General features: G+C 39.1%; 1 protein-coding gene and 2 pseudogenes across 3 annotated transcripts; 2 read left to right on the forward strand and 1 right to left on the reverse strand.

Annotated features, from left to right (window-relative positions):
- The first annotated feature begins 945 nt into the window (after positions 1-945).
- ZPBP2 (zona pellucida binding protein 2) lies at positions 946-8323 on the forward strand. 3 transcript variants are annotated; one of them, XM_037809071.1, is made up of 8 exons: positions 946-1231; positions 1480-1545; positions 2610-2735; positions 3396-3557; positions 4175-4393; positions 4917-4999; positions 6403-6583; positions 7186-7422. In XM_037809071.1, the coding sequence occupies exons 1-8, from the start codon at positions 961-963 to the stop codon at positions 7278-7280; spliced, it is 1203 nt and encodes a 400-aa protein (XP_037664999.1). In that variant the 5' UTR covers positions 946-960; the 3' UTR covers positions 7281-7422. The 3 variants fall into 3 exon arrangements, with proteins under 3 accessions (XP_037664999.1, XP_037665000.1, XP_037665001.1); XM_037809072.1 differs by having other exon boundaries at positions 1134-1334; positions 6403-6507; positions 7186-8323; XM_037809073.1 differs by having other exon boundaries at positions 1134-1334.
- A 2763-nt stretch (positions 8324-11086) lies between these two features.
- Positions 11087-12760, forward strand: LOC119514179 (annotated as a pseudogene).
- Positions 12761-17570: 4810 nt separating this feature from the next.
- LOC119514747 lies at positions 17571-23185 on the reverse strand (annotated as a pseudogene).
- Positions 23186-25482: the final 2297 nt, after the last annotated feature.

Consider the following 25482-nt stretch of genomic DNA (forward strand, 5'->3'; position numbering starts at 1 on the left):
TGATCATCTTAAGGGAACAGTTGAGACTAACTACGAATCCAGACAAGGTAACCGACTATGGGTGGATCTGACTCACTGAATCACATTTTAATGCTTTTGCCATATAAGTAAAATTAACAGTGACTAAAAGCGAAATCACTGACAAAGGCTGCTCCTGGACCATCTGAGATAGTCCAAGTACTGACTCGGCTCAAAGGAAATAAAACTGAAAACGCTTGATCTCACTCAAAATAATCATTCCGCACCCTATCTGAACCTTAGGCTCTCTACGTACCAGCCTACTTAAAACCACAACTGAGGGTGTCCCTTTGCTAAGAAATAGGCAATACACTGGGTGTTTCAGGCCACCAAACTAGTAGCCAAGAAGGAACCATGAAAGACACAGGGAATGATCTCCTTCGGAGCTCTCTGATCTTGACTACTCATCCCTCTCCACCGGAAAAGAAGATCCTTGGTTCTTTCCTTTCAACTGAGCCCATTTTTTTCCCCCAAGGAAGCTCACTTCACAACCCTAGGTGAATCTGCATGGGGCTTGTTCAACATCTCCTCATACTTGAAGTTGAAAATGAAGATTAAATGTGCCTCTAGAGCAGAAAGGCCAAGAGGCGCCTTGTAGGCACACTAGTGCTTCTTCAGGTTCTTGGTTTTGCGGGTAGAAGAATGCAGTTAGGAAAAAACTGAGCGTGAGAGTTTGAAAAATATCAGGCACACGGTTTCACACAGACTTCATGAGAAAAAAGACATAGGGAATTCCCACGCATCACACAAATTATCACAAGGTTCTCCCCTCCTCAGGTCCTAATGTAATCGCATCCCCTAGCCGCCCTTCCCCCACCGCTGTACTTGGGAATCATGGTGGTCCTTCCGCCCCTAAACTAAGGAAGCCCCCGAAACACAAAGCACGGGGTTCTTTTCCTTTACTCTTAACTTCTCCCAGGACCGCTCAGAGAACGCCAGAAAATGGCACCAGACCAGAGGCGCGAGGCTTCTGCCCTCCGGCGGTCGCGCGGGCGCCAGGGGGCGAGGCGCGCTCCTCCCGCTCGCTCTAGCGCCCTCCGCCCCGCCCCCGCGCGGGGAACCTCCCCGACCCGCGCGCGAGCCCTCGGAGCACGCGCACGCGCTCTGCGGCCCGTCTGCTCCCGCGGTAGCCACGGACCGGTAGGGGAGCTGACCCCGGCAGTTTGCTCCGCTTGGTGGAGGAGAGATGTGGAGGCGTTGGGCCGGTGCGGAGGTAGGAAGGCACCCACCTCTCGACTCCTCCCGCGACGCTATCCCCTGAGCCATGATGCGAGCGTGGGTCCTACTCTCCGCGGTGCTCTGGTACCTCATACGAGGTGGGGCTCCCCCCGCCCGGCCCCCAGGCCTCTCCCCTCTTCCCGAAGTGTCCCGCACTGCCTCCTTCGCTTTGCCCCGCCCTGCCCCTCTCTGACCCCCGGCGCCTTTTGTGCCTAAAAAGTCAGTGGTTTCTTTCCTCTGCAGTTGGATCGCAGCGTTCTGCCTTACGCAATAGGAAAGGCTTCATTTATGGCACGCAAGGACGACCAGGTAAACCTCTTCACACGCAAAGCTAATCGGAAGGGACCGGGGTGCCGTGGATCTGCTAAGGTTCTTCCCTTAAAGGAAAAGGGAATGAACATTTATTGAGCACCTACTGTGTGATTGACAGTTCGTGAAGGTTGTTGCCCCATTTCATCCTTACAGCGACCCCGTGTGTCACTTTGCCTAAAGCCTATAGGATTCGATGCACATCACTTTCTCTGATGCCTCGTCACTTCCAGGTGTCTGCTGCTTTGCAACCTTCGAAGCAGGGTTGGAAGTCCCTCTGTTGGGGACGCTCTTCTCCCTCCCCTTATCAACTAGATGAACTCCTTCATACCTTAAAGCTCAACCCAAATGTCGTTTGTCACTTTGGTGAAGATTTCCTATACTCCCCAAGGAGCGGTAGTTCCTCACTTGTGCTCCTGGATAACTTTGAGCCAATTCAAAGCATTTGTCATGTTTGATATCTCTCCATGTTCGATTCCCTCACTAGATTTTAGGGCTACATCTTCTGTGTATGCTCAGAGCCTGGCATTCAGTAGGTTTTGCAATGAATTCCTCGTGGAACTTCATTGGTTCCAAGCATGCTATTGCTGCTTCCACCAAATCCGAAACAGAATAGGTTGTTGCAGAAAATGATTAAAATCGTCCTAGGGATGGCAATGACCACTTTTAAAATAATTTTGCAGCCAACAAGCTCAAGACCTTTACTGAACTTCTTAAATTGATTCCACTAGCTCTTCAAAAACTTATGATTCAAGGGAGTTCTGAATCTATACATTGAAACGAACTTCTCAGTGTACTATGTACATTTTATAAACAAAATTAGAACTAATATCACAGCAAAAATGAAAAGTAGCATTCTCTTGGAGTCTAGGGTTTTAAAAATTTGCTATGAGAAGCAAAAAAAAGATTTTAGACTATCATTCTAAATGTTATAATTACATAGTTGATTTTTTTAAATAGTGAAATTCAAAGAACTAATCAGTATCTTTGGGACAAAATGATATGAAATGTATTTCCTAATTTAATTTTGCTATATAATGTAGTTATACATTATTTTGTCACAGTGAAAATATATATAAAATTACATGAAGATAGCCCAATCCTTGCCTGTATGGATTTTACACGTGCTAAAAAAGAAACAGTGGACCCCAGCTATTTATGGATTGGGCCTAATGAAAAGACATTAACGGGTAAGTTACTTGATTTTTAATATCTTCATTTTTAATGATGTGAACTTTTATTTAGAAAAGCACTGTGGCTTATTGGAAGGAGTAAATTGGAATTTAACTTCTTTTAAATTTAACTGCAGTTTCCCTTTCTCCATGCTTGGATAAAGCATATTACTTCTTGGTCTGTGTCTTATTTTCTTCTGCCAAAAACTGAGGTGGTAATTTCTGTATCCTACTTCCCAGAGCTGTATTAGTTCAAAAGTTTTTATAAAACCTAAAATTCATCCTCATAGCACCTGTAATAGGAGACAAAGTGACTTGGCATGTAAGCATCATTAGTTAATTTTTTTGTCTCATGTGAAGAAACTGATCACTGCTACAGGGCAGTGTAGTCCCATTTACTGAATTACTGGCATAAACCAACCAAAACAAAATGCCAAGAAATGAATCAAAGAAAGCCAAAATATATTTCAAAAGAGTACTTATTTTGTGTGGTTTTCCATAAAGTAATATGACAGAATTAAGACTTTTTTGCGTTCTTGAAGTTAAAAAGCCCATTAATTTATTTTTTATTTTTGTGTTTGTAACCCCCAATTTACTAAATAATGCTTGAATTGGTATATATTAAACAACAAAGTAGTTATTTCATATAGTTAATATATTTAATATATTTCTGTTTAGGAAATGAGCGAATAAATATAACTAACACAGGAAAGCTGATAGTGAAAGATTTTCTGGAGCCTTTGTCTGGACTTTACACATGTACTCTTTCTTATAAGACTGTCAAAGTGGAAACCCAAGAAGAAAAGACAGAAAAAAAGAGATACGACTTTCTGCTCTTTGGTAAGAAATATCTGCATTTTAATTGGAGCATTTAGTTTGGATTGGAATTTGCTTATAGTTTCTTCATTTTGTGAAAATGAGTCTGTTACATATAGTCATTTTGACTTATGCAGTATTTTGGGTGTATTTGACCAGGCATACTCTTAATTTTACATTAAGACAGTATATCCTAAATAATCCTTTTTCATCCTCCTGCTTACCATTGTCCAAGTATGCAAGCACAATCTACTTTATTACAGTTTGCCAGGTAATTTAAAAATTGATGTTTTATAGGCCCTGTTTAATTCTATAAAAGCAAATTAATGATCCTTTTCTCTGGACTGTGCTAACGGAAGTGTACATTAAAGAACCTCCCAAACCACCCCAATTATTTTTTCTTAATACAAGTAACTTAAATATAGCCAACCTAAAGAAGTCATTTTGCTTCTTGTACTAAGTACATAATATATCAGGTAAATTTGCATGAGGATAAACTGATAAAACATTGTATAATGTAAGTAAAGTTTCTATGCTGATTTGCAAGATTGATGGTATTTAATATTACATATTATTTGAAAATTATTTGGTGGAGGAAATTATCCTAGGCATAATTGTTTTTCTTTTCATCTCTCTTTAAGCCTATCGGGAACCTGATTATTCATATCAGATGGCTGTACGTTTTACCACCAAGTCTTGTATAGGAAAATATAATGATCTGCTCTTTAGAGTGCTGAAGAAGATCTTGGATAATTTAATCTCTGATTTGGCATGCCATATCATAGAACCATCCTATAAATGCCATCTTGTTAAAATTCCAAAACATGGCCTCATACATGAGCTATTTATAGCCTTTCAAGGTAAAAAACTTTTTAACATTTCTTTAATGAGTAGCTTTGTCTTAAACCATGATAGATTGCAATATTAATTACTATATTAATTTGAGACTGAAGTATATTGTTGGTCTTAGCCTAATTTGAAAATTGGCACAGTAATTATTTACCTTCAGATATGATATATTGTTGCTTATCTTTTAGAAATCGACATCTTTTTTCGAATATAACCTTTAACTATGCAGCTAATATTTCACTTACAACTTCTTCTAAAATTTTAATTTGCATTTTTGAGAACATGAAGAAAGTACAGAAACCGAATTTATTTTCTATTCATTTTAAGCCTTGTAGTTACTTCCATTAGCCCCCAGATGGAGTGAAATCATAATGTACAAATTATTCAAATTGTGTACCTTACTTTGTTACTAGAATTAAACAGATAGATTCAACATGTGCATATGTACATAACTGAATTTGGATTTGGAGTTCTATTGAAATGTTTGGAACTTTTTAGAATCCTTTTGTGAACCTATTATTTTTTCCTCTCCAGTTAATCCTTTTGCACGAGGGTGGAAAGCTGCTTGCAACAATTCTGTTGACTGTGAAGATGTCACTAATGGTAATATCCTCCAGGTGAGAATTTCATTGTAAGGGGAAAGTATTTGAATACTTCCAATTGCTGAATAAAGTGATTTTTTAACTTTTGTAAATATTTCAGTTTATTGATTAAAAACTTTCTTCAAAAATTTATTTCTCCAAGTTGTGACTATTTATCAATAATAAGGACATTTCTAAGCAAGTAGATTTAAATTGTTCTTTTTAAAAAAAAACCTAAATATCAAATTTTATTGATTTTTTTTTTGGTTTCAGTTTTTTAAACTGAGCTTGCGAGATTCTTGGCTATTTTAAGTTGTATTATTTTGGAATAGTACATCTGGAATATTATATATTCTCCCAGGTTAATATTATGTATTTTATCTTTGACAGCAGGATAGATCTCTAGGCTTTGTTCCTCAACTGGTGATTAAACAGCAGTTTGAAGAACCTCACAGTCATGTCATTCTAAGTTAAACCAGTGATTCTTCCAAAATTGTATCTGTACTGGTCATGATAATAGCTCTCCCCTCTGCCATCCTCAGAGGCTAAGGACAAAGTCTGAAAAATCCCTTCACTCCTATGTTCCAGTTCCTGAGCCCATACTCTTAATTCTGTACGTGACTTATGGAAAGGATTCAGTTACATTAGTTATTATTAAACTCTGTGGTCAAAAAATAAAACAAATTTTATGTAATTCACTTGTAATGTTGATTAGGGAAAAGTCTAGGTTTCCATTTTCCCTGGCTCTTTTTTCTTGACACTCATGGAATCAGAAATAATGAACTCCCAGTTATCTACATATGGAATAGGCACATTGTAAATAATAATTCAAGGCAGATTTTTTTTATAAATCTTTTTTTTTTTTTTCTTAACTATTGTGCATGTGAACTGGCAGTAGTTGATATGGTCAAAGATAGGCTTATTCTTTGTATCAATGTTGAATTTCTTGAACTTCTTTGCTGCACTTAATGGGACTGCATAAAAGAATGTTCTTGTTCATGGGAAATGTATATGTGAATTATATTGTCTGTTCAAAGATGTGTGCAGCTTGCTCTCATGTTAGGAGGACAGAGCAATAGATGATGGATGATAGATGGGGGGAGGGAGGGAGAGAGGGAGGGAAAGAAAGAAATGGTGGTGTGACAGGATGTTAAAGTTGGTGGATTGGGATATCGGGGGAGGGGTTTCAGGGTGTGCTGGGGTTCTGTGTATGGGGTTTGTATTGTTTTTGCAACTGTTCCTGTAAGTTTGAATTTATTTCAAAATAAAATTAAAAAAAAAAGATAGGCTTATTTTAGTATTAATACACAACATTTCAGGAATTTATTTGTTTTAATGAAAGGCATGCTTACACCGAGCTTCAGTGCTTCTGATACAGGAGGAGAAATTTTGTTCACAGTTTAGTAATTGTATTTCTCTCTGGTGTTTTTAAATCTTAGGCAAGAGATCGGATAGAAGAATTTTTTCGGAGCCAAGCATATACTTTCTACAATGACCTTAATAAAACTGTACCAGCTATGCATTTTGTAGATCACAGTTTTCAGGTAGCACGTTTGGATAGCTGTCGTCCAGGCTTTGGGAAAAATGAAGCTATGCACAGTAATTGTGCTAGCTGTTGCGGTAATTATAAAATATAAATATCTAAATATTTAGATGATAGAGTCAGAAGAATAGATGAGTGATTCACTTAGGATAATTGAATTGACTGTTTATAATGATTTTCTTATTAAAAAAACTGTGTTTAGCTAAAGGAAGTAAAAATTCAAAACCCAAATGTTTAAATTAAATTTTAACTATATTACATATATAATTATATATATTGTAATGTAAGTATAATTATCTTACTGTATGTTAATTATTCCTAATGTACTCATTTCTATAGAGTTCTGACTTAAGCTATTATACTGCAAAGGAAAACAGAGTGGTCCTATCTAGAAAAAAGAGAATAAAAAAGGAAACCGTAAATGAGACACTGCAGAAGATACTGTAAAATGCTGATACTAAAGGAAAAATAGTTAAGATCCTAATTTTTTCCTGTCTTTAATAACATCACATTACAAAGCTTAAAATTCAAAAATAATCTTCCAAAGCTTAATTGGCTGAACATTACCCAGTGTAACATAGGCATAAAAATAGTGTGATACTGAAGGCAGATTTATACTATTGGTGTAAAATGCCTCTAACAGATTGTAATAATCCACTCTTTGTGTTTTCCTCTACAGTGGTTTGTAGTCCTGGGACTTTCAGTCCTGATGTTGATGTTACTTGTCAGACCTGCGTATCTGTCCGTACCTATGGAGCTAAATCTTGCCCATAAACTTCGAGCAAAAATCAGCAATATGAAGACTAGAGGTGAAAGCATTATTACTTGCTTATGGAGGTGGGGGACACAAGATGATTTGTTCACATCCCAGAGCATCATAGCTCCATTAAATAAGACAATAAGACCAAAACATTGGCAAACATGCATTTTAGAAACTTTTTAAATTAAAAGATAGTTGACATGGCATTTCTAAGAAGGCATTTAATTCGATATCTCCAGTGTACAAAGGAAAGTGTAAGTATTAGTGAATACTTTTTAATGAAATATGTTTTGTTTTTTTACATACTGAATCTAACTGTTGCTCTGTACCTGACTATATTACAGTCAAGAAGAGTAGTAAAGTATAATATAATAAAAGCTTCATACTTTTCATATATTAATTTGTTTGAAGTCACTCTTACACGGTAAAGGCATATTTGATACCTTTGTAATAAAACCCAAAAAAAGTTAATTCTTTTGGTCCTTTTGCTTTTAGTTTATTTTTAAAATAATAGATTTTTAGTACAGTTTTATATTTATAAAATAATTGAGTAGATGGTACATAATAGTTCCATATACTAACTACCTCCCACCTCTCTGCCTACCCCTTCCCACACAGTTTCCCCTCTTATTAACATCTCACATTAGTGTGGTACATTTGTTAAATTAACCTGTATTGATATATTATTATTAACTGTAGTTTACATTAAGATTCATTTTTTTGTGTTGTACAGTTCTATGGGTATTAACAAATACATAATGCATGTATCCATTAGAGTGTCATACAAAATGGTTTTGCCCCCCTAAAAATCTTCTGTGCACCACCTTTTCATCCCTCCTCCTGAGCCCTTGGCAACCACCAATCTTTTAGCTGTCTCTATAATTTTGCCTTTTCCAGTGTCATATAGTTGAATCATACAGTTTGTAACCTTTACAGACTGACTTCTTTCACTTAGGTATATGCATTTAAGGTTTCTCCATGTCTTTTCATGCCTTCATAGCTCATTTCTCTTTTTTGCTGAATAACATTCCATTGTATAGATGTACCACAGTTTGTTTATCCATTCACCTATTGAAGGACATCTTGGTTGCTTCCAGTTTTTGGCAATTATGAATAAAGCTGCTATAAACATTCATGTGCACGTTATTGTGTGAACATAAGTTTTCAACTCAAATAGATAAATACCTAGGAACATATTGCTGGATAATATGGTAAGACTATGTTTAGCTTTGTAAGAAATGGCCAAACTGTCTTCCAAAATCATTGTACCATTTCGTGTGCCCACCAGCACTGAATAGGTAGGTGTTCTCATTGCTCTGCATCCTTATCGGCATTTGGTATTATCTTTCTCTGGAGGGGGGATTTTAGCCATTCTAATAGGTATGTAGTGATAGCTCATTGTTTTAATTTGCAATTCCTTAATGTCGTGTGATATTGACATCTTTTCATTTGCTTATTTTCCATCTGCATATCTTCTTTGGTGAGGTGTCTGTTCAGATCTTTTACCCATTTATTAGTTGGATTGTTTGTTCTGTTATTGTTGGGTTCTAAGAATTCTTTGTATATTTTGGACAAGTCCCTTATCAGATATGTGTTTTGCAACTATTTTCTCCCATTCTGTTCCTTGTCTCTTCATTATTTTAACAGTATGTTTCGGGGAGCAGAAGTTTTAATTTTAGTGAAGTCCAGCCTATCTATTTTTTTCTCTCATGGATGGTGCTTTTGATGTTGCATCTAAAAACTCGTCACCAAACCTAACGTCACTTAGATTTTCTCCTGTGTTATCTTCTAGAAATTTTATAGTTTTGCATTTTACTTATTGGTCTAAGGTCCATTTTGAGTTATTTTTGTGGAAAGATGTATATTCTTTGTCTGGACACATTGTTTTGCATATAGATGACTAATTGCTCCAGCATCATTTGTTGAAAAGACTGTGCTTCCTCCATTGAATTGCCTTTGTTCCATTATCAAAGATCAGGTGATTCCATTTGTGTGGGTTTACTCCATTTTCATCTATTCTTTTCCATTGATCAGTTTGTGTAGTCTTTCATTAATACCGTGTGTTGGTTTGGATATCGTATGTCCCCAGAAAAAGCCATGTTCTTTAATGCAATCTTGTGAGGGCAGAATTATTCGTCTTTTGATTAGGGTGGAAACTTTTGGCTGAGTGTTTGCATAGAGATGTGATTCACCCAACTGTGGGCAAAACTTTTGATTAAATTATTTCCATGGAGGTGTGGATCCTGCCCATTCAGGGTGGGTCTTGATTGCTTCACTGGAGTACTTAAGAAAGCTCGAGCTGACACAGACGCTGATGCTTGGAGAGGCTTGGAGATGCAGACAGAAGGACGTTCGGAGATGCTTAGCTAAAAGATAAAACCCAGAATTTGCCCCAGAGAAGCTAAGAGAGGACCCCCAGATGCTTAGAGAGAAACACCCTGGAGAAAGAAGCAAGGATGCAGAGCTCCTGAGCAAGAGGAGCGAAGACAGAAGCCCAGAGACATTTTGGAGAAAGCCATTTTGAAATAAACTGAGGAGCAAAGGACCAGCAGATGCCAACCAAGTGCCTTCCCAGCTGACAGAGGTGTTCCAGACGCCATAGGCCATTCTTCAGTGAAGGTATCATCATCTTGCCTTAATCTGGACACTTCTATTGACCTTAGAACTGTAATAATAATGTAATCAAAAGGTCTCCGGACCAAAACAGTTCCTGAAACCCACAGGGCATACTCTGAGAGTCATTTATAGAATGACATTTTATCCTTGGGGCTTGAGAAAGCAGGAGTCCAACCCTTTCCAAAGGCTTACATGGCAGCCCTTTTTCTCTCCAAATGCTCAAACATACCCATGCATTGGGGAGACCATCTTCTTGGCCCCACTCTCCTCAAACATCAGGGTGCCATCCGGACTCTGCCAGAGGGGTGGTGGCCAGGCTCTCCACATTCCCTGAGGAATGTGCTCCACTCTCTTTGAGGCTTGGGGCGGCAGCACTCTTCCTGAGCATCAAGGTGGAAGGCCTGCCCTCTGCTTCCATCTTGCCCGAGATTTTTGACTCCAGACCTCAATTTCCATGGTTCTGTCTTTGAAGAAATTTTTCCTTCAGTTTGTTCTTTTTCTGTCCCCTCCAGTCCAGACCAGCAGTGGTTCCGTTTATACAGATCTTGCAAATGTTTTGTAGGCTTGGCATGCAGCTTACAGGGATAAAAACTGTCAGACAATAGAACTTTCCACAAATCCTTTCTGGATAACTCCATCTCCAATCATGGCTTGTACTGAAATGGCTGGCTGGTTCCAGGTTTCATTAAATCCTCACATGGGGCTGTAGCCTTTGGGTTCTCACTTTCATCAGTTTCTGGTTTCTTTGAACCTAAGAGTTAATTTCTCAGCTTATCTCTTTCTTCTAGCATTTTATTATAAGCTGCAAGGAGAAACCAGGCTACATCTTCCAATGTAGCTCGGAAATCTTTTCAGCTAAGTATCCCAGGTCATCACTTTCAAATTCTGCCTTCCGTCTGACACCAGAACTCAGTTTTGCCAAATTCTCTGCCACTTTAAAACAAGGAGTGCCTTTCTTCCAGTTTGCCATGACACGTTCAGCATTTCTGTTCAAGGCCTCATCAGAGCTATCTTAATAGAGTCCATATTTCTACCAATGGCCTCTTCAAAGCAATTCAGGCCTTTTCTGTCAAACTCCTCACAGGTCTTCCAAAATCTTCCCCTTATCCATTTAAAAAATAGTTCCAGGCTCAGTCCTGGAGGCGTCAGTGCTCTGCGGCTTTGGAATCTTGCTGCTTGTCGGCCGGTGCGCATGTGCGCAGACATGGCCTCAAATGACTATACCCAACAAGCAACTCAAAGCTATGGGGCTGACCCCACCCAGCCTGGGCAGGTCTACTCCCAGCAGAGCAGTCACCCTATGGACAGCAGAGTTACGGTGGTTACGGCCAGTCAGCAGATGCTTCAGGCTATGGCCAGAGCAGCTATGGTGGTTCTTATGGGCAGACCCAGAACACAGGGTATGGCACCCAGTCAGCTCCCCAGGGGTATGGCTCAACTGGTGGCTATGGTGGTGGCCAGAGTTCCCAGTCATCTTATGGGCTGCAGTCCTCCTACCCTGGCTATGGGCAGCAGCCAGCTCCCAGCAGCACTTCAGGAAGCTATGGTGGCAGTTCTCAGAGCAGCAGTTATGGACAGCCACAGAGTGGAGACTATGGGCAAAGTTCCAGCTATGGTGGACAGCAAAGCTCCTATAATCCCCCTCAGGTCTATGGACAGCAGAACCAGTACAACAGTGGCGGAGGGGGTGGTAGAAGTAACTACAGACAAGATCAGCCATTTATGAGTGGTGGCGGTTACGGCAATCAGGACCAGAGTGGTGGCGGTGGTGGGTACAGGGGAGGCCAGCAGGACCGTGGGGGCCATGGCCAGGACGGTGGCGGTGGTTACAACCATAGCAGTGGTGGCTATGAACCCAGAGGTCGTGGAGGTGGCCGTGGAGGCAGAGGCAGCATGGGCGGAAGTGACCGTGGTGGCTTCAATAAATTTGGTGGCCCTCGGGACCAAGGATCACATCATGACTCTGAACAGGATAATTCAGACAACAATACCATCTTCATGCAAGGTTTAGGCGAAAATGTTACAATTGAGTCTATGGCTGATTACTTCAAACAGATTGGTATTATTAAGACAAATAAGAAAACAGGACAGCCCATGATTAATCTGTACACAGGGAAACAGGCAAGCTGAAGGGAGAGGCAACAGTGTCATTTGATGACCCACCTTCTGCTAAAGCCACCATTGACTGGTTTGATGGTAAAGAATTCTCTGAGAGTCCTATCAAGGTCTTCTTTGCTACTTAGCGAGCAGACTTCAATCGGGGTGGTGGCAATGGTCGTGGAGGCCGAGGGCGGGGAGGATCCATAGGTCATGGAGGCTACAGGGGGTGGCAGTGGTGGCGGTGGCCGGGGAGGACTCCCCAGTGGAGGTGGTGGCGGTGGAGGACAGCAGCGAGCTGGGGACTGGAAGTGTCCTACTCCCACATGTGAGAACATGGACTTTTCTTAGAGGAATGAGTGCAACCAATGTTAGGCCCTTAAGCCTGAGGGTCCAGGAGGGGGTCCAGAAGGCTCTCACATGGGGAGTAACTATGGAGATGATTGTGGTGGCAGAGGAGGCTATGATCGGGGCGGCTACCGAGGCCATAGCGGAGACTGTGGGGGCTTCCGAGGGGGCTGGGGTGGTGGCGACAGAGGTGGCTTTGGCCCTGGAAAGATGGATTCCAGGGGTAAGCACAGACAGGATCGCAGGGAGAGGCCATATTAGCCTGGCTCCTGAGGCTCTCTGGAACAGCTTTTCTTCCTGTACACCCAGCATTACCCTCATTATTTTGTAACCTTCTAATTCCTGATCCACCCATGGGTTTTTTGTGTTGGACTATGTAATTGTAACCATACCTCTGGTTCCCATTAAAAACCATCATTTTAGTTTAAAAAAATAAAAAAGTAGTTCCAACATATTTGGTATTTGCAAACTCAGCAGTACCTCACTTCTCTGGTACCAAAATCTGTTCCGGTTTGCTAATGCTGCCCTTACGCAAAATACCAGAAGTAGATTGGCTTTTATAAAGGGGATTTAAGTTACAAATTTATAGTTCTAAGGCCATAAAAGTGTCCGAATTAAGGCATCAAGAGATGATACTTTCACTGAAGAATGGCTGATGGCATCCTGAAAACCTCTTTTAGCTGGGAAGGCATGTGACTGGCATCTGTTGATCCCGGGTTGTGTTCAGCTCCTCTCTCAGTTCCTGTGCATTCTTGGTTCTTTCTCCCAGGACGTTTCTCTCTAAGCACCTGGGGGGCCTGTCTTAGTATATCCCGGAGCAAACTCTAGGCTTCATCTCTTAGCTAACATCCTTCTGTCTGCATTTCCAAGTATCTCTAAGTGTCAGTGTCAGCAAAAGTCTACTTTCAACAGCCGTCTCCAAAATGTATCTCTCAGCTGCAAAACTGCGCTCCTTCTGTCTGTGAGCTCTTACAGGACTCCAGTGACTTAATTAAGATCCACCCTAAATGAGTGGAATCCATATCTTCATGGAAATAATCAAATCAAAAGGTCACACCCTAATCAAAAAGATTAATCTATCTGCCCCCACAAGATTGCATTAAAGAATATGACTTTTTCTGGAGGACATAATATATACAAACCAGCACACTGATCTTCTGCCTGCTGGATCTGTCCATTACTGATAAGTTGGTCATGGCTTTCTTAATTCTAAGCAAGTGAATTGAATTATTCTTAGGTTATGAAATCTACCGAATTACCCTTCAAAAAATATAGTAGGGAAATAGATAGTACTTACTACCCAAGATAGAATAGTGACTAAGTAGCTTCCTACTTAGATTTACAGTACTGTTACCCTGTAAAACAATCTTTGTAAAATAGGTCGCAAACTGAGTCTGCCTGAATTTTAAGTGTAAATCTCATGTTTCACGGGTTGCTACTTCAAGTTTAAACTGAAACAAAATTTTTTGTCAAAAGTATCATTTGCGTTCTCCCCCAAACAGTATTTGATGCAAAAAGTACAAAATCTGAAATTCATAAATGTGGATTTATATCTTTATATAAAACCTCATCACCTTTCACCTTTGTTTATTAAAGAATTATATCTTACTTTTGAATTTGTATACTTTGAACATTTTTCTTAAGTATTTATTACTAATAATTATTATTATAACAATGCTAACTGTTTTCCTAATATAATTAACCTGTGGTGTTACTGTGGGTAGATTTTTTTCCTCAGGAAACAGCACCTTTTTTTTTTTTTTTTTTTTTTTTGGTTAACAGTGTATTGCTTTATTTGGGGGGCTCAGGGGAAGGAACTCCATGGTGGTGAGGACTACAAATGGAGGGAACCATAATGTTAAAATAATTCACAAAATGAATAACTGGGCGGGGCAAGATGGCGGACTGGTGAGCTGTATGTTTTAGTTACTCCTCCAGGAAAGTAGGTAGAAAGCCAGGAACTGCGTGGACTGGACACCACAGAGCAATCTGACTTTGGACATACTTCATACAACACTCATGAAAACGTGGAACTGCTGAGATCAGCGAAATCTGTAAGTTTTTGTGGCCTGGGGACCCGCACCCCTCCCTGCCAGGCTCAGTCCCATGGGAGGAGGGGCTGTCAGCTCCGGGAAGGAGAAGGGAGAACTGCAGTGGCAGCCCTTATCAGAAACTCATTCTACTGATCCAAACTCCAACCATAGATAGACTGTGACCAGACACCAGAGAATCTGAGAGCAGCCAGCCCAGCAGAGAGGAGACAGGCATAGAAAAAAACAACACGAAAAACTCCAAAATAAAAGCGGAGGATTTTTGGAGTTCTGGTGAACATAGAAAGGGGAAGGGCAGAGCTCAGGCCCTGAGGCTCATATGCAAATCCCGAAGAAAAGCTGATCTCTCTGCCCTGTGGACCTTTCCTTAATGGCCCTAATTGCTTTGTCTCTTAGCATTTCAATAACCCATTAAATCTCTGAAGAGGGCCCTTTTTTTTTAATCCTTTTTTCTTTTTCTAAAACAATTACTCTAAGAAGCCCAATACAGAAAGCTTCAAAGACTTGCAATTTGGGCAGGTCAAGACAAGAGCAGAACTAAGAGAGCTCTAAGACAAAAGGCAATAATCCAGTGGCTGAGAAAACTCACTAAACACCACAACTTCCCAAGAAAAGGGGGGTGTCTGCTCACAGCCATCATCCTGGTGGACAGGAAACACTCCTGCCCGTCGCCAGCCCCATAGCCCAGACCTGCCCCAGACAACCCAGTGGGACGGAAGCGCTTCAAATAACAGGAACACACCACAAAACTGGGTGTGGACATTAGCCTTCCCTGCAACCTCAGCTGATTGTCCCAGAGTTGGGAAGGTGGAGCAGTGTGAATTAACAAAGCCCCATTCAGCCATCATTTCAGCAGGCTGGGAGCCTCCCTACATAGCCCAGCAGCCCAGAACTGCCCTGGGGGGACGGCACTCACCTGTGACATAGCACAGTCATCCCTCAACAGAGGACCCGGGGTGCACAGCCTGGAAGAGGGGCCCACTTGCAAGTTTCAGGAGCCATACGCCAATACCAAGGACTTGTGGGTCAGTGGCAGAGACAAACTGTGGCAGGACTGAACTGAAGGATTAGACTATTGCAGCAACTTTAAAACTCTAGGATCACCAGGGAGATTTGATTGTTAGAGCCACCCCCCCTCCCTGACTGCCCAGAAACACGCCCCATATACAGGGCAGGCAACACCAACTACACACGCAAGCTTGGTACACCAATTGGACCCCACAAGACTCACTCCCCCACTCACCACAAAGGCTAAGCAGGGGAGAACTGGCTTGTGGAGAACAGGTGGCTCGTGGATGCTACCTGCTGGTTAGTTAGAGAAAGTGTACTCCACGAAGCTGTAGATCTGATAAATTAGAGATAAGGACTTCAATTGGTCTACAAATCCTAAAAGAACCCTATCAAGTTCAGCAAATGCCACGAGGCCAAAAACAACAGAAAATTATAAAGCATATGAAAAAACCAGACGATTTGGATAACCCAAGCCCAAGCACCCAAATGAAAATACCAGAAGAGACACAGCACCTAGAGCAGCTACTCAAAGAACTAAAGATGAACAATGAGACCATAGTACGGGATACAAAGGAGATCAAGAAGACCCTAGAAGAGCATAAAGAAGACATTGTAAGACTAAATAAAAAAATGGATGATCTTATGGAAATTAAAGAAACTGTTGACCAAATTAAAAAGATTCTGGACACTCATAGTACAAGACTAGAGGAAGTTGAACAACGAATCAGTGACCTGGAAGATGACAGAATGGAAAATGAAAGCATAAAAGAAAGAATGGGGAAAAAAATTGAAAAAATCAAAATGGACCTCAGGGATATGATAGATAATATGAAACGTCCGAATATAAGACTCATTGGTGTCCCAGAAAGGGAAGAAAAGGGTAAAGGTCTAGGAAGAGTATTCAAAGAAATTGTTGGGGAAAACTTCCCAAATCTTCTAAACAACATAAATACACAAATCATAAATGCTCAGCGAACTCCAAATAGAATAAATCCAAATAAACCCACTCCGAGACATATTCTGATCACACTGTCAAACACAGAAGAGAAGGAGCAAGTTCTGAAAGCAGCAAGAGAAAAGCAATTCACCACATACAAAGGAAACAGCATAAGACTAAGTAGTGACTATTCAGCAGCCACCATGGAGGCGAAAAGGCAGTGGCACAATATATTTAAAATTCTGAGTGAGAAAAATTTCCAGCCAAGAATACTTTATCCAGCAAAGCTCTCCTTCAAATTTGAGGGAGAGCTTAAATTTTTCACAGACAAACAAATGCTGAGAGAATTTGCTAACAAGAGACCTGCCCTACTGGAGATACTAAAGGGAGCCCTACAGACAGAGAGACAAAGAAAGGACAGAGAGACTTGGAGAAAGGTTCAGTACTAAAGAGATTCGGTATGGGTACAATAAAGGATATTAATAGAGAGAGGGGAAAAATATGACAAACATAAACCAAAGGATAAGATGGCTGATTCAAGAAATGCCTTCACGGTTATAACGTTGAATGTAAATGGATTAAACTCCCCAATTAAAAGATATAGATTCGCAGAATGGATCAAAAAAAATGAACCATCAATATGTTGCATACAAGAGACAAAATGAATAACTGCAATCATTTTCTTAAGAGGACTTGACTCATGGAAGAAAAGCTTGAATTGCTGTTGCAAAAAATATCTGTATGAAGTAGAAAGTAGTTTCAATAACATTAGTAGAGGATACATTTAGAAACTAGAGGAATCTGGATGTAAAATTCAGGCAGCAATTTAACAGAACAGTCCCAGATGGTTAGACTGAGGGCAACACCTAATGAGGACAAAAGCCTTGTCTGTGGGGAATTTTGGATGATACCTGGAGAAATATTATACTTTGCATAAACCAAATTGAATTCTTTTCACATGTGTTGTAAAGTTTTATACAGTAAAAGGGTTTTTCTACATGTACTTCAATTTCATAGCAAGAGTGGCATAGAATACCTAAACAGAAGAGAGCATTCATGCAATATATCTAATTCCTTGATATAATAATGCATTTAACAATTCAAAGTGATTACACTATGGTTACAACTAGGGCTTCCTGCAACCACAAGGTGGTGGTTATGGAAAGCCTGGCCCCTGGTATCAATGTCTAGAAAGTAGCCACCACCTTTTTCTATGAGTGTTCTCTTTTTTCGTTTTTTCTTAATCAACTCTGCTGTTGTTGCTGATTCTTAGCAAAGCTGGTAAAAACAAAGTTGTAATCATTGAACATAACACTCTGACAATCAGTACATTTAAAATCTTCAATTCTTCTGGGATGAAGAAAGCACTTTTGACAGTTAGAACTCTGATTTGCAAACAAGGTGGTCACAAATTTTCCTGGCTTGAAAACTTCCATAACTTTCCTGATCAGGTCATCATAGGAGGTCTGACTTAAGTTTGTTTCAAAGCTAACATAAGAAAATTCTGGTTCTGGACTGATGTGAATAGTCCAATAAGTTCCATCTGGTTTCATTCCATTCATTGAATGCCCACAAGGATTGAACACCAGGGCATCAATAACACAACCTGGTATCAGGTCACAAATTACACTCTCATGAGTGATGTCCTTTGCTTCAACACCATCTTTCATGTAGAACTGGTCTGTAACTGCTGGGTCAAGCTCACTCATCAGAATATCCAGGGTTTGATCTGGCTGACTGATTACACGAACGACTCTTTGGGAAATCCAGAGTATACAAGTATCAACAGTCAGAATTCACCTGTCCCATACAATATTCTGCTCCATTTGGAAAAATTGCATTAAGAAACTCTATTTCTTCCTGGAAATTCTGGTGTGAGTACCCTTGGTAAGAAGGCTTCATGAAATTCTTAAGAGAATAAAAGAAGCTTTGAATTGAGTCAAACCCATTGTAATCTCTAGCAAGCTTCAACAGGGGAACCAGTGCTTTCAGTAAGAGGGTGGTACCACGTCTTCAAAATGAAAGTTCTCTTGGAGACAAACACGATACTCTCACTGAGTATATAAGCTTCCTGCTTGTCAGTTTTTGTCACACTTATGATTGAACATTGCACATCCTTCAAAAGTATGTCCCACTCAGATCTTGGGTTGGTGTGAGGATCCCTAGATCCCTGGTTTGCATCGGGCTGCTGCCGGGAGAAGCAAACCTCCAGCAGCTTCTTGGTCCCTTCAAAAAAATGTGCAACTTCCCTCACCGTGAGACTAGTGAACCACCAACAACCACAGAAAATCTATTAAAATCTTTTCTCCCGCTGCTGCGGATTGTCCCAGCTGTGTTACTAAAGTTCAGGTTCTTTTTTTTTTCCTGCTGTAATTTTATATTAACTTTTCTTTAAAAATTAAAAAACGATTAATAAAATTTTCCCAGCCTTTTTTGTGAGCGAAAGTTGAACACTAGTCTGTTGGAAATAAGCAGATATGGTTCAGTCTCTTGTGGTCTGCTGCTTCCCCGTTACAGAGGGCAGAGCAAGCGCTAGCTAATGTCGTTGGCCATATGTGTAAGCCAGGAAACACATTTATATATTTCATTCATTCTTACTGATTTAACGTCTTTGCAAAGATTTCTGCTAGTCACCTTGGTGTGATTGCTGAGCCATGAAAGCATTTTTAAAAAACAATTATTCATGGCTTCTGACCCAAAACAAATGTCTGTACCATAATCAAATGTAAGAGATGGGAGACTTGTTTTCTATTCAGACACACTGAGCCCCCTCACTCCAGACTGAAAAACAGAAACACAACATTTATTTTGGGATAAGTTTGGGCGTTTGTTTTTGTTTTTCTATTTTATTAACTTCTCTCTTTCTCTCTCTCAGAAGAATGTACAGTGTGATCTTATCCTCTGCTTTTTGCTTTTGTTTTTTTAGTTAAGACCAGGAAATATTAGAAAATATAATTCAGTTGTAACTGTTATGGCTGTTGAAAGGAAAGTAGAAGCTTTGAAGAAAAGAGAAATGAAGGAAATGAAGAAATTTCTCTTCCTGTAAAGGAAGAGAGATGAAAAAGGAAGAGGGGGTCAAAGGAAAAAATCTAGGCCCCTAAACATCTTAGCAGCTACCTATTGCTTGTAGAATAAAATACACATTCTCAGTGGAGTCAGGTGATATTGCCCCCAAGGAGGGGAAAATTGGTTCCAGGAAGGGAGTCTGAGATATTACAGTGGTTTGTGGTTCTCCAAACGGCTACAGTACATAAACAGATGTACAGTATATCTGTGATATTAAAGTGTCACAGAGAGGGAGGTAATTAAGGAGAAAAATGTCTTAAAAGGCTCCTAAAGGAGGGCAAAAATGGAAAAAAAAAAAAAAAAGTTGAGAAGTACTGGACTAATGGGCCAAGTTCCAAAACTGGGATTCAGCGCTTTCTTGATTGACCTTTTCAGACTTGCCTCATCATTTCTACACTGGGAGACAGATTGGACTAGATCTCTCAGATCTCTTCTAACTCTTAAGACTCTAAGAGTCTTTCTCAACTTGAATCCTTTACTCTAACCAGGCTAATCCTGCCTCCTAGACAGACCAGGCTCATTCCTACTATGTAGAATGCCCTTTCCTCTTTGTCTCCACTTCTTCAAAGCCTTTGATTCCACTTTCTACAAAGCACTTCCGTGCATTTGGATCAGTTCCACCTTTAATTCATTGTCCCTCCTTCCTAATTTTAGCACCCAATCACACTTTTATTACCATTTTTGTTTTTGAGCCTCTTTCCTCATTTGTAAAATTAAGGAATCGAATTAATTAAATGATCTGTAATATCTCTTCCATCCCTGAATCTAGTTTTAATGTTTTGTTTTTTTTTTTATCTTCCATATCCTTTATATCCTTTTTCTCTCCTCTCCCGATTAGATAATAAATTCCTTATAAGCAGGAACTTCCTCATATTGCCTTTGAACCCTCCACATTGCTGTGCACAGAATAGCTGTAATAATTGAAGTAATTAATCTAAATCTACATTCAGAAGTAAACTTTTGATTACATGCTGCTTACTGTTTATTTTGAACCTTGAGAAGGTTTGCTCCTGGTACATTAATTTACACTCTTTCCCTATTACTTAACTCCAATCCAAGGTAAGCCATTTAAGTATTAGAACACACAAGAATTTTTAAAATATGTTAAATTAATATATTGCAATGATGAACCTATCAATAATAAAATCAAGTGAACATCATTCTCTTTATTGCATTGGCACAGAAATAAAACCCTGAGATGGCAACAAAGTTGTATCTTCTAATTTATTCAATGGAAACAGTAGTAACAGCACCCCCACAATACTATCCCTCTTCTTCATCTTGATTCTGTAATTGTACATTTGTAGTGCTTGGAATTCACATTTCACATGACTATATGTACCAAAAGAGTCACTGGTGAATACACTTCTGTACTTTGTGCTGCTGCAAGAGTATTTTCTCCAACACTGGTAGATTATTAACAATAAACTAATGAACATCTGGTTTCCCATTTGCTTGGTTCAACAACCATTTTGGCGTGTATGTGGTGTTAATAGCATTATGCTTTGAATTGCAGGTGTCATGTCTCCATGCAGATTGGATGTTTTTATTTGAAGCAGTTAAAAGATTGGTGATTTGCTTATTTCAGAAAATATATTTGGTAACATTTTCTGATTATAAGTGAAAGCATTAGTTTATGAAGTAAAAAAATCTTTCATAACATAAACTTTCAAGAACACAATCTCTTAATTATTTATCCTCTATAAACCTAGCAAACCTGTTGAAGAGATATTATTTGGAAATAAAAGACCATTATTTTATGTCCTTATTCTGCTCATTTGCTTCAGCTGCAGACTATGGGATTTAGTGTTTCCTTTTCATTATTTAGGGTTTTTGTTTGTTTATTAAAGATTTTTAAAAATAAAAACCTTACAGATTCATTTAAAGCCTCTTGATACCTTTCCTTTATCACGACTTTCCTTCCTCTCTCTAGGAAGTAATCACTACTTTCAAGTCAGTGAGTATCCTTCACATCGAAATTTTTTTTAATTATCTTATTTTTACAATAAAGGTGTTGTGTATCTTTTGAACCTTTATATTTTCACAATGATTTTAACAAGTTAATACATGTAGATATAGTTCCATTCCTTTAATATTCTGCTAAATTAATATACTACAATTTATTATTTCTCATCATTAGTTAATACTGTAAGTATGTGGGTCAGTCAGTGTCCAAACTGGAGACAGGAAATACATGGTAATTTGAACAGGAAAGTTTAATATAAAGAATTATTAACTATAACAGGATTGGAATAACAAAGGGACTAACTAGTAAGAAGAGAACTCTAAAGAATATAAGAATAGCAAATAAAAGGAGCAGCCACTACCCCTAGGACTGAAATAGTGTGTCCAAGAAAGAGCACCTATCCCCCAGGGCTGAGATCCAGGCATGTTGGAAACGACACAGCTGTGGGTCGCTGGATAGCAGAAATGTCACGGTGGTGCTGGGAATTCAATCTCTGGAACTTGTGGGAAATCTCCTTTTTAGGTGCCAAGCACATTTTAACGATAGAATTCTAAAAGGAAGCTCCTGTTCCCTTAAGCAATTCTTGAAAGTAGACTACCACCAGAGCCTTCCTAGAGAGATGAACACCCAGGAGGGTCAAGGGAACAAGCTGCATGTGCTCCCAAATAACAGCTGATGCATGTATAGCGCTTACTAAGTGCCAGCAACTTTTCTAAGTGTATTTGATACATTATTTCAAATAGTCCTATCCATCATAGAAGATAGATACTATTATTATTCCCACTTTAGAGATGTGAAAAGAGGCATATCTATGTTAAATAATTTGCCCAGTCACACAGCTAGTAAAGGTAGAGTTGGCATTGGAAGTCTCCAGAATGTAGATTCTTTGTTGCTACATTATTCTGTCTTTCTTAGTAGTCTTAGGTTTTATCTTAACAGGTAATAATTATTCCTAATATTTTACATGAACCTTTCAAACAAAGAAGTTTAATAGGAAAGTGCCTCTTAAGCAAAGAAGATATAACAAAATACAAATTTTAACCAACCCTAGCAAGGTAAAACTAAGAGTGTAGGTCAAAAGATGAACTAGTTAGTAATGGAATCGAGTAACACAAGATTGTCACCCATTCCTTTCTAATGTTATGTCAGCTCTGCTATAACTTTTCTTCCATTCTCCTTAGAAGATCCCACAGAATGTAGGCACTACTCTTAAGTTTGTGGATTTCTTTTTTGCCTAAGTCAGGAAGCCATTTTCTCCTTTTATTTGTGTATTTCATTCTCCAGTTTCCTTTTACTCTTTAGATTGCTGCCATATTTGCATCATAATGGTTCGTTCAGCCTTGGCAAGCTTCCCTTACCCTACAGCCCATATATCTGATAAATGTTTCTCAGAGTTCTTGCATTCTTCCTCCTTTTATGTTTCATAAGCATCTTCAGTGCCTCAGCAGGAAGGGCATAGATAAACTGACAGATTAGTAACATTACCTTTAGCTCCATAAGTGGAAATATAGCTTAACAGTCAAAAAAATCTGATCTCAAGAAAAAATATTTTTAATTTACAGTAATGAGAAAAAAATATATATGTATCATTGCCAAGTTTGTGCTGATGTCAGTGGCCTAGAGTGGAACCTTATTTTCTGGATCTCACTGTAGCAAACCTACTGTTTCATCATAACCCATACCTCAGAATTGAAAATTAAGTAGCTAAAGAAAGTAAATTTCTTACTGCGTCAGAGAATTGCAGCTGTCAGGAAGTAATTTAACTTCAGACACGGTGCCCAATGGTGAATTATGTAGGTCCAAAATTGCCAGAGGCTGCAGAAGCATGGTTGGTACCAAAATACAGTTCCAGAGTGCAGGGCTTATTATGAAGACAGCTAGGAATGAGCTCAGCTCTGGGGTGGAGTTTGGTTAAACAGATCCTATGCTATCACATTGGATCATTCAAGGTAACACATTGATATCTGGTATCAGAATCTGGAAGCAAATAAAGAGCAATGGATGTGTTTGGCAGATAAAGAAGATAAGGAAACAGGAAGCAAAAAGGAGAAAATGGTAGTTTTAGCCACCAATCTTAGAACAGAAAAAGTCATATGCAGCACAGAGAGCAGGGGAAGCACACCCGAGTCCAAATGAGCCTGAATTCCTCTTCCTGTGAATGTAGGTCTCAGAGCGTTCACTGAACTGCTCTACTGGTAGGTTCCTGGGCCCTACCTTATTCCTGGGGAAGTTGCCTGGAGTGTAGCTCACATAGGAGGAAGTCAACCAAATTTTTTAAAGGCACGAGAAAGACTAGATAGAGGCTGGAGATGTCTGTGTGTGTGTGCACATGCCTCCCTTTTCTTTCCTTGATCCAGCTCTTTTTGGCCCTAATTCCTAAATATTGTTTCAGCATCTCAAGGTATGTCTCCACTGAATGGCAGAAAGCAAGTAAGGAAGACATCTCAGTCTACACTGCAAGAACTCGGACTATCCTCCATCCTTCCTAGTATATATTTGGTAAGGACAGTTTTCTCATTCCTGCTGTGGAAAACCAATACTCTCTTACAGTGTAACATTACATAATCATATAATTTATATGAAAGTGTTTTGTAAATCGTAAAACAATTTTAAGGCAGACAGGAAGTCCACAGCTTTCACCATCATTTGTATACATTCATTTATCAACAAGCTTTTATTTAATATAGATACTATGCTCAGAATTCTTCAGGTCTCGGTGGCCAGGGAGGGCATAGACTAGGGTCTGTGACAGGTAACATACAACACAGATGAGTGTCACAGTAACCCGGATGGTGTCTTTAGGCCCCTCAGCCCCTTGGAGATCTAAGTGGTAGACTCGATGGCAGATGGAGGTGGGGTTTATACTGTCAAAACACACACACACACACATACACAAAGGCTTCAAATATAAAAACATCTCCATTCTCTTTTTTCACCTCTTTTATTGTGAAATTAACATGCATACAGAAAAGTGCATTAGTAATAAAAATGTAGCTTAACAAATAATTATAAAATGAACACCTGAGCTACCCATCACCCAGATGAAGAAATAAAATATTGCTAGCATCCTAGAAAATGCATATTCCCTTTCACATGTGCCTCACATCAAACCTCCAAAGAGGCTGATTTCATATTATATTCTTCCTTTTCTTGGAGTTTTATCACCAAAGTATGGCTTCCTAAACAATATAGTTTTCTCAGTTTTTGAACGTTATGTGAAGAGAATCACACTGAATATATTCTTTTGTGTCTAGATTCTTTCAATTATGAATCTCGTGTAGCTTTAGTTCGTTTATTTCCATTGCTTATAATATTCCATTGTATGAATATGCTGCAGTTTGTTTATCCATTCTATTGTGAGTGGCTACTCAAGTTGTTTCTAGTTCTTGTTTGTTACAGCATCCTACTAAAGAAAATTCTTGAAAGTGTATCCCGAGTGGTATGTATGTGCACAAGTTTCTCTCGAGTTCATAACTAAAAGAATTTCTGAGACATAGAGTAGGTAAATACTCCATTTTTAATGCCAAACTGTTATCCAGAGTGGTTGTACTAACTTACCTTCCCAATAATAGCATATGAAAGTTCCCACTGTTCTCGGTACTCACCAGTATTTGATAACGTCAGACTTTTAAACTTTTGCCAATCTGGTGAGTGAGTAATGGTATCTCATGGTGGTTTTAATTTGCATTTCCTGAGCACCATTTCGTATGATTGTTAGCCATTTGAATTTTCTTTTTTAGAAAGTGCTATTCAAATCTTCTGTCCAATTTTCTATTGGGTCATTTTTTCTTATTGATTTTTCTAATCTATTCTGAGTACTAGTCTTTTGTAAGTTACATGTGTTTTAAATTATCTTCTTCCACTCTTGGCTTTGTCTTTTCCCCTCTTTATTATATCTTTTGAAGAAGAAATTTTGAACTTAGCTCTCATGCTGCCTCTCACATTTAGATCTGAAATTCATCTGGAATTAATTTTTACATGTACTGTGTGATAGAGATCAAATTTCATTTTTTTATACATGTGGTTATTCAATTGTCCTGGTACCAGGTATTTAGAACTTAAGCCTTTCCCTACTAATCTGCAATGGTACTTTTCTCATATATCAAGTGTCCTTTAATACATAG

Source organism: Choloepus didactylus, chromosome 18 (genome assembly GCF_015220235.1).
Source record: "Choloepus didactylus isolate mChoDid1 chromosome 18, mChoDid1.pri, whole genome shotgun sequence".
NCBI lineage: Eukaryota > Metazoa > Chordata > Mammalia > Pilosa > Megalonychidae > Choloepus > Choloepus didactylus.